The sequence below is a fragment of the Dysidea avara genome, chromosome 1 (assembly GCF_963678975.1).
Source record: "Dysidea avara chromosome 1, odDysAvar1.4, whole genome shotgun sequence".
Classification (NCBI taxonomy): Eukaryota; Metazoa; Porifera; class Demospongiae; order Dictyoceratida; family Dysideidae; genus Dysidea; species Dysidea avara.
The window spans coordinates 22,419,000-22,429,446 of NC_089272.1; the positions used below are offsets into that span (position 1 = coordinate 22,419,000).

A 10,447-nucleotide genomic window follows, 5' to 3' on the forward strand; every position below is an offset into this window, starting at 1 on the left:
TGAGTGAATACTTTATTATTAATTTTGAACAATCTCCAACATGTAGAACTTTGTGACTACCTTTCCAACATTAGTTTTAAACAGTTCAATGTCACTGTCATTAATACTCTACACAATATTGCATTGTGTCCCTAGAGAATACAGTATATTAAAGTCCATTTCTGTATGCATCTATGCTGCTGTTGGCTCATATGCATTGTAATTTACAGAAATTCAGAAAAACAATTTATTTGTGAAGCAAAGCTAGGGCAGCAAGATGGTTACTAGCTCCTGGTTTGAAGGCAGTTCCTTAATAGTTTAATACTTCTCTAGCTATCCACACAAATGATATTAAGAGTATTTATTCAATATAACATACTTTTATTACACACTTAGTTGAATGAATGTGCAGGTAATTTGTTAATAAATTTCTTTGAAAATTAGAATTACCACCAAACAGAATAAGACACTGTGAATTCTCAACTATGGTACTCTGTAGGGCAGCAATGTATCCAGCATCCTCTATTCCATTAGTGACAGCTACAAAACTTTTTTCATATTCTTGCAAAGTTGTCATGTTTCCATATAGCATGTGAATGGCATTATTTAAAATAAAGTTTATCAAATCCTCATGCATGTATTTTACAGCTGAAGCATCGCCAAACCTCCCGAGATCCATAGACAAAAAAACCTTTCCATCTGATCCTAAGCTATTTATCTTCTTCTTGATTTGTGTAATGCAAGTATCAAAAAATTTTTGCTGCCAGCTTGTAGAAAAAGATCCTTGAAATCTTTTAGCTCTTTTCACAGAACGAAATGACACTGCAATGTAATTGCCAAATGTTGTCCCAATAACGTCATGGACATATCTTTGACTGTCTGCAATAATTCTTTTACTAGGGAGGATTGAATTCATTGGCTTATTGTTCCTCCAGTATTCTCTTTCTTTAAAATATATGCGGAATGGGTTAATTCCTGGCCAAAGAGAAAACCACACAGTAACCTCTTTTGGATTAAACTCACCATATAACTTGGTGTTGAACTTAGGCACAGTTGTACTATTGCCAGCAAACATAAAGCACACTTTTCTTACAACTTTAAAGTTCAACTCAGAAGCAAGTTTAAATGCACTGCTTGCAAGGAATTGTTTTAACTTGATGTCACATCCAATACTGTGTTTCTCTACAGCATGGATATCTAACAGGATAACAATAGCAACAATAAGGTTTGAAGATTTATTTTGTACAAAAGATTCCCATGAAATCAGAGGCATTAGCTGTAAGTCAGCAGAAATTTTATTCCAATGTTGTATATCAAAGTAATCACGAAATCGTAAAAGTCCTGAAATGTCTGAAACGCATTTAGGTAACACAAACTTTGACTGCACAACAAATGGTTCAACAGGATAAACACCAACTGTTTTAGACCATTGTGAGAGTGCCCACAAGTTCAAAGCAGCACCAACTTGCTGTTCCCAGAAAGAACTGCTAATAACAAATCCACAAACTGGATCACTTTTAGGTTTCACAGTATTAGGAGGAGCATGTGTTGTTGTAATATCAGGGGTACTCTTATTGATTGTACTAGGCTGTATGCAGAATTTCAGTAAACCCAGAATGAACAGCATTGTCATTAATACTAAAATAACTTTCCTTGGCCTCATAACCTACAAATAAAATAATACTGTAACACCATCTGCAATCATGTATTACATTTAATAGTTAATATTGCAATGTACATGTATAATATGCAGTGATGCTACACACATTAAGCATCATATTGGTATGGATTAAAAGGTAGATCATTTACTGGACTGGACTATAGGACTTTTCCAGGTAATTAGCCATACATGACAATCCTTTGGTTTACACACAGTCAGTTTCTGAATGTGCAAGAATTGATAATACTTTGATTTAGAGAACTAGCTATGATTATATGTACACAGACTATCCAGTAGGCAGGCAAGGTACGTATAATTGTGAAAAACTGCATATATATACTACCAAGAGTTCATAATATACACGTTTAAGGAAAAATTAGAAATTCTAAGTTCGGTTAGGGATCATAGAAAAAAAGTAGGGAGACAAGGGAGGTCGCCTATACCTGCAGATATACTAGCGAACATTTAATCCTAATCCAGTCTATACCCAAGACCAAGACTGAATTAGGGATTAAATATTGACTAGTATATCTGCAGGTGTAAGTGACCTCCCTTGTTTCCCAACTTTTTTCTATGATCCCTAATCGAACTTAAAATTTCTAATTTTTCCTTGAACTTGTTTGTTTACTTTTTTGTAACATTATTATGACTGGCGAACCCACGCATGCCGCATCAAAAGAAAGGATGGTGCCAGAATTAATGTTTTCATCTGTACGCGTGCCCTAGCTATCAAAAACTGCTTCGAAAGTGCAGTGGCCTTTATGCTTCACTTTCCACTGTTCAGCCTGTTACACAGCACTACAGACAAAAAACAGAAGAAGTGCCTCTGCAACAATCCAGTCACCACGAAAATATGACGATTCGCACGCCCCAACTATCAATTACTGCCTCGAAAGTGCAGCGGCCATTACGTTTCGCTTTCAGCTATGTTCAGCCCATTACAGAGGATTGCAAAATGTTACAACGGATACTGTATATATATCATATTGACCTATTTACTTGTAAGCATGTCCTAGGAGCTTTGGTTACGAGCGAAATGGCGGGAACCCGTACCAGTGTTTCAACAGGAAATCTACAAATGGGTTTATCTAACTTATTGCTATCATTGGGAACTCTACCACAATCAAGTGCCATTGTTCCAGCGTGAGTTTGTCTCAATCCCCATCTAAATACACTTTCTTGTTTCGCTTTGTCAACCCAAAGAAGAAGAGCGATTTCACTTTGAGAAATTGGCATGATATGGATGAAAAGTTTTCATCAATATGGTATTTGAGGTTTAAATTAATGGTTACTTTTCCCAAAAGAATTTTCGGATACAGCTTCTACGAATTTTCAAGTAGGATACCTAGAACCTCCCAACCAGGCGAAGCAGTGGCTGTGTGATGATAGGGATATTCGTAAGATGTACACAGAATTTCCATCTGGCTCCAGGATAACATTCTGGTGTGAAGTCCCCACACCTAAAGAGGACAGCGGAGAACCACCTTCAAAGAAGCGAGCCCAGAGAAAAAAGAGATGACCTGCAGGATATAGTTGACAAATTAAAGGAGAAACATCCTGACATGGAGAATGTAAAGTTACGATTGTAGGCTAAGTTGGTTCAAAGTGGCCATCATGATGACACACCCCCAAACATCCCACTGATTACAGACAAAGTTGTGGGTAACTCTAAAAAAACTGCCAAAGAAGGGGTGGCGAGTATAGTTGCAGAAGCAGCTACGGCTATTGTTAAAGCCTGTAATCCACCTAGATCTCCTGTTCAGAGTTTGGATTGCGACAGTAGTGGAAAGGGAATCTCCCCTCTGAAAGCTGTTTCACTTCGTAGAAGCTGTTTAGAACACCAAAGGAGCTTTATGAAGATAGTGTGTTGTCAAAGGAAGAGTTTGAAGAGGAAAAGGACCGTATACTACATATGCTGAGGGGATTGGGTAAATAAACCTATAAACACTAATATTAACCAAGTTGTTCATTTGTTGATTTTTTTGTTTGTGGAGTAGCTACGATGGCATGTATGTTCATATGCGTGTGCATGTGTAGTCAAATATTCAATTGCAACCACAATGTAATACCCAAGCTTTACAGTCTTCATTACTTATACAATTAAATGCTCCTGAAACTGCTGTTTCAACGTCAAAGTTATCCCAATTCTCTTCATTTGCTTTAAGTACAGACTTCACTTTACTAAAGGCTTCCTCTATTGGGTTAAGATCTGGACTAAACGGTGGCAGATAGTACACCAATAACCTTGCTTGCTCCAAGTCTTGTATGACATCTCCTGTATGGTGTATCATGGCTACAATGCTACATGGATTAACTCCATTGAAAGGCTGTAAGTGGGGCAACAAATAAAAATCTGTCAAATACATCTGCTGTAACTCCCCTTGCACAAGTTGTAAAATCCATAATTCTATCACATGTCATAGCTGCTATAGTGGAAACATGCTGACCTCTAAACAAAAACCTGTGTATAGTAGGAGTGCTACCTTTCATGCTATAGGAAAATTTACGCCTTTGATCTCATTTATCTGATCCCATTTCATCAATGAAGACAAAAAATTCTGGGTGACTGCTGAAAATAGATATATCTATCAAATACTGGACTCTCAGTAGATCATTCTGTTGAGTTGCAGTCACTGCCATCTTCTGTCTTGTAAGCCCCCATTCTTCCAAGTAACGACAAATTCTACCTTCACTGATGTCTATGCCTGTAGCTTGAAATAATTCTTCATTGATCTCTCTGAGGTGGATTCCGGGCTTCTCAATTACTAGGTCTAGGATGTAGTACTTCCCAATGTCTGACAGTTTTGTTACACTTATGTTTGGAGGATATTTGTTCTTACTTACATCTCCTGTTTGTTCAAAACGAGTTATAACATTGGAAGGATTCACATTTAAATGTTCAGCTACATCTTTGTGTGCTTTTCCTAGTCCTATCACTTGATATACAATCCTTAAATGAATATCTAAGGAGTAGGCAGCAGTTCTGTTCCTTTCACAACTCATGTCATTTACCTAGCTATTTACAGTGAATATTAGGCACGCTGAAAAACTAACTATACAGTGACTCAGAATTGAAATTGCCACGTAACATGAAATCACGTGACACGTGATACGCATTCCACTTCCGTAGATGCAAACATTCCGCAATCCTCTGTACATAGCGTTACAAATGAAGAACAGTGTTAGAATCATTTCTGCAATCAGTCCAGTCACCTAGAGCTGGGCAATGTTTCAATATATTGGCTTGAACTACACAATATATTGTATCGAGGTAAATTATAGAGCCACAATAATATCGTCTAGACAATATAATCGCCAATATCGTCTATATCGCCTAGTTAAATATGGCTAGTGGTTGTGTTTCTTGCACTTGCTATATAGCTACAAGGAAAGTCAATTTGGTTATGGGAAAATTCTAGCTGTTGGCTGGTACCAAATCACATTCTATGATATAATATGATGCAATAATGTGTTATGTAATGTTACTAATCTCACTGCTTGACAAATCTAATTATACTCAATATTTAATCATATCGTGAATATAAGCTTGTCAATATATCAAATAGCATTATTTTCAGTATCGCCCAGGACTAGTTACCACAGAAAATATGGACAATTTCCATTTACAAACGTGCTGTAGGGAAGCCACGCATCTTGCTACTGCGAATCGACACCTTGAGCTGTCAGCAAAAAGAAATGGGACACAAAGGACGACAAAGGTAAGTCCATACTGCGGTATGCCAAAAGACACGTGTTGGGATGAAGTGATGCTAAACAGTGAAAAAATCAAGCCCATAGCATTAGCCGTTATCGAGTTACGCTTGCCTAAAGGCAGGCAGGCAGGCAGGCAGGCAGGCAGGCAGGCAGGCAGGCAGGCAGGCAGGCAGGCAGGCAGGCAGGCAGGCAGGCAGGCAGGCAGGCAGGCAGGCAGGCAGGCAGGCAGGCAGGCAGGCAGGCAGGCAGGCAGGCAGGCAGGCAGGCAGGCAGGCAGGCAGGCAGGCAGGCAGGCAGGCAGGCAGGCAGGCAGGCAGGCAGGCAGGCAGGCAGGCAGGCAGGCAGGCAGGCAGGCAGGCAGGCAGGCAGGCAGGCAGGCAGGCAGGCAGGCATAGAAATTTCCATTGAACAATTAAAAAAAAAATTTGTAACAATTTATTGGAAGCCTTTAGGATCATACTGAAGACACTTTTGGGCTTGGTTATACCCCAGGAGGGAGTTGTGAAGCTGGTTTTCGGGTGAATTTTTGGCTAGGAAAACCCTAATCTCCATGATCCCTAATATACAGTACTACCGTACTGTATGATACAGAGGAGAGTATCCTAACTCTCATATACACCTGTAGAAGGGCATATTGTGAAGTTATGATGTAACGACAAGATGTTGTGGTTTGTGACATACAAGCAGCCGTAAAGGTGCAAGAATCGTTATCACCTTTTTCCACACTCGTGACGCTCGGAGTAGCCGCATTCGTGAATGGCCAGGCAAGAAATACCTACAAAGCGGTCTGAACCAATGAAGGATCAATTGTAGTTCGGTGAGAAACACTTAGAGCTGGAGTTAATTTGGTTGCTAGCAACGTTGTTAGGCACACATTCAATCAATATCATATTCAACTAACGACATCATAGTACTCAATATAATGTCTCTTAAATGATCTGTCAAAATGACAGATCAACATGCAACTGTCGGTCATTGGTCCATAATAGTAAGCAGTTCCATACAATGGTTGGTCATTGGTTCATTATAGTAAGCAGTTTCATACACAATGACTTTTAGACACTTTTGTTTTGATAGGTCATAATGTCAGAGCATTTTCAATTTGGTCGTTCACTGTGGCTTTTGGGTAGGAAAATGACAGATGACAGGCTGTTATAGCTCTACCTTGGCAGTATTGTTTAGAAGCCCAAGAGTGCCTTGAAACAGAGTAGAAAATCTTACTGACTGCCTGCCTTCAGAGAAGCGTAACTCGACAACAGCTAAGGCTACAGACTTAACTTTTTCATTGCTTGACATACCTTCAGCTCAACAGGTACCTTTTGGCATACTGCAGTAGGTTTTTGCCCATTTAGCAGCTTGAAGCTACAATCAGTTGTGCCAAAGTAATTCTAATTTCTCTTTGTACTTGTAGGCTGGCGAATGGATTAAATGTCCACTAGTATATCTTCAGGTGTAGGCAGCCTCCCTTATTTCATTACTTTTTATTTCTATGATCCCTACTTAGGCTTATATAATTCCTAATTAATACATGCAGCAGTAAATTAAAAATGCATGCGGGCGCTGATAAAAAACAACAGAAAATAGTGGCCTAATGGTTAGGCCATAGTGTTTAGTATACTAGAACTAAAAGTGGTTTTAGTACAGCCTTTTCTTTTTATAGTAGCTCTAGGAACTAGAACTAAACTATAATTCCATTACAATCTATTGAAAAAACTGGAACTATACTAGAAAAGTGTTGTTTTAAGTTTTTGAACAAAGTGTTGTTTTAAGTTTTTGAACAAGAACTAAACTAAAATAAATAGCTTTATAGTACTGATGCTAGAACTAAACTAAAACTTTTAGTACTGCAACTACTAATGCAACTGTTGTCTGAGATTTAGCAGGAGCCTAATTGGTGAACTGACTATCTGGCACATCAAGTTAAAGCCTGACTTAGAAGTACATATTAACATACTGTATAAGATGCATGAGTAAGAACAAAGGCAACTTTCCATTACCATTTTGAGTGGCTTGTGACATTGTAGCAACCACTGCCCTGGTGGAAAGAATAATTTCTTCTGGTAGAGAGGTGACAAGGGAGAAATGAAAGTGCGCAACAGACGAAAACTTAGAGAGATCTTCTTACGCAGAAACAAGAAGTGTATTGTTTAGGTAGAATGTTTTTTTTAAAATCTTTGATTTAGGTTCTACTTCTCAAAGTGGTATATATAGGATGATAATTCTATTACACCTAGTTAGTGATTTTTTTTTTTTTTTTTTTTTTTTTTGTAAAAGCAATGAATAAGTATGACAAAGTATATATTCTTAGCATCAGTACTGTACTATAACTAATACTTACTAAATTACAGGTACTATAATACTAACTAAAATTGCTTCAGTCATGGATACTAGAACTAATACAAACTATTATTGTTTCTAACAAGGAACACTAGAACTAATACTAACTAAAACTGTTTTAAACAATGAATACTAGAACTAATACTAACTTAAAATATTTCTGGCAACTGAACTAGAATTGTACTAGAAAATTATACCTGTACTAGAAAAACACTATTAATAGGCCACTCCAAATAAATTCTCTGCATGTTTCCAGTCCATTTGTATGCGCATGGGTGGTCCATTTCCATTATAAGATTGGCAGCTTTTCAAGCCATATTTGCCTGGCACAACCTTAAAAAAATTGTATAAAAACATGTACCTTACTTGTGCAAAAATAACACAAATGTGAAGTTATGCCAACTTGAGTCAGCATTACTGACATGTGAGCTGACACTGTTACAAGATGGCTTTTACTGAGCCTGTATAGTAGCTATGCAAGAAAACAATGGAAGAATACAGAATAATAATGAATATTTACAGCTGACTGTATCCAGATGCAGCCGGTGGGCGGGAAACAGAGAATATATTCGGGGTGGCCTTACCTGAATGCCTCTAGCTAGCAAGACCAAATCACAGCATGTAAAAAAGCAGAACTTGAAACATCTCAGACAAAATTAACGTCAGTATCATTCCAGTGAATATCGTATAGCTGTATAGTAACACCCCATAACAGCAAATAGAAACTTTAGCTACATGCATGGTAGCAATGCTTCAACATGCCAGCAACTCTTCCTCGCCTCTGACTCTGCTTGGGTACGATCTAGCGTCAAGGGGGTGTGTCACTGCAATAGACACTGTACCACGATCTGCGACCGCGGTCAAAGCCGGTTTTCGATTTTGACCGTTAACTTTCATCGAAAATCTGTCTTGACTACTGACCTGGTTCCGTTTATTTTCGCTATATTTTCGTGTACTACTTACTCGCGAAGCTTTGACCGTGCTGGAAAAACAGTTTGACCGTTGTTCTTCGTGAAAAATTGGCTTTGTTCATTGACCTTTAGTTTTGACCGTGGTCGCAGATCGTAGAACAGTGCCTATTGGAGTGACACCCCCTTGTAGCGTGGCCCTGAGATCGTTTTACCGTTGTAGCTAGCTAGCTAGTTTTAATATGGTCACGCGAGACAAGTATGCACATACAAACCATACCTTCTGGGTGCACTATATCTTGCCATCACACATACCCACTGTCTACCCTCGTCCAGGCCCAGTTTCCGCCGTTTTGGAAGGCGTTTTATAGAATGTGGGTTGTGGTTTATATGTGCGAGGTCCAAAATTTTGCGAATTTCGCATATATTTTATAACTTACTCAATAGAGTTATCATAACAGATTAACAGCATAAACACAAAGCAAACAGATAAAGTAAATTAACAAACTAAGACAACTGCTATATACAACTACACACTGGCAAACAACTACATAACCAACCATTACTACTATACAACAGCCCTGATACAACTACTACAGTAAAAGGGGAATACAAATAACTAAGGGTAGAGGGGATTGTTATCGTCATCAGTCTTGAAGGGCCCAATATCTTAAAATCATTTTAGCATTACTTTGCCACAGTGCAACAGAAAGTTGTTGTAGTAAATTCTTTCCTGTCAATTTGGGAGGAACACCGCTTCTATGGGGTGGTACGGTCAGCAATAACTTTTAACATTTTGCAAATTGTTAACTTGCAAAAATTTTTTGCTGATAGACAGACAGAGAAATTGTTCACAATTGTGTCTCGCAGATTTCACACCCACAAAAATTGGACCTCGCAACAATATACCCACTGTCCTTTACCCTACTTACATTAATAATTAGTGACCTTCAACAACACCCTGTGCATTGTAGCAAGAGTACAACTCAAAAATGGGGTGTATCCATTCACTGGACTGCTGGATTAGTTTCTTTTTCAATAACCTTCTTTCAATAACCACACGACCATTACTTTAACCACATGCTCAGGGTTCTCAGTGTCTTGTCTTGCATGTTAGAGGCACATACAGTTAACTAGTCTATTTTTAGTATGGTATGATAAGTTCATAATCAGTAAGTTGAATTCTTAAATACACTTACTAGTTACTACATGTAAAGATACAGCCTTACCTCTAGTAGTGTATGCATTGGGAAGCGTTTCTCTTGCTAACTGAACACTGCACTTGTTGCTATTTAATTTTAAAACAGAGGAGATGGTCACTCTATAGTGAATATGCAAACTACAGAAAGACTAGATGATGCTACATTATTTCAATATAATTGCAGGTGTAAAACTGACTCTATGTTATGTTAAAGTGTGTTACTTTACAAAGACAGACAGATGTGTTTAGCAGTGTTAACAGTGCACAGTATCATTGCTGGTAAGCAAATGATACATTTGTGAAAACGAACTACACTGAGGTTTGGTGTAGTTTTTTTTTGTTAATAAGTTTCATGTCTTGTGGTGAATGGCATGATTTCTAAAATACTTCTGTGGTTAAGTCTGGCTACAAAACAAATTTTTTTGAGTCCAGTAGTCCAGTTCAATGAATGGATACACCCTCAAAATTGTGCACTGTGTTCTGATTTTAAGCATAAACAGGTTGCAGTTAACTGTCACGCATAACCCTTGGACATAATTGAATATTTCATTGTGGGCAGATAATGGAATTTACTGGACAGTTATGAGCAACTGTACTGTAGCTAGTCATTTTCTCTATGGTTGAGAGATCAACAATATCCATGTGCAA

General features: G+C 38.1%; 1 protein-coding gene across 1 annotated transcript; it reads right to left on the bottom strand.

The window, feature by feature from the left end:
* Positions 1–304: 304 nt before the first annotated feature.
* Positions 305–8,983, bottom strand: LOC136259386 (uncharacterized). Its single transcript, XM_066052880.1, has 2 exons — positions 8,879–8,983; positions 305–1,645 (listed from the first exon to the last, which is right to left on the bottom strand). Exon 2 carries the CDS (start codon positions 1,640–1,642, stop codon positions 341–343), a length of 1,302 nt encoding a protein of 433 aa, XP_065908952.1. The 5' UTR covers positions 1,643–1,645; positions 8,879–8,983; the 3' UTR covers positions 305–340.
* Between the last annotated feature and the right edge of the window lie 1,464 nt (positions 8,984–10,447).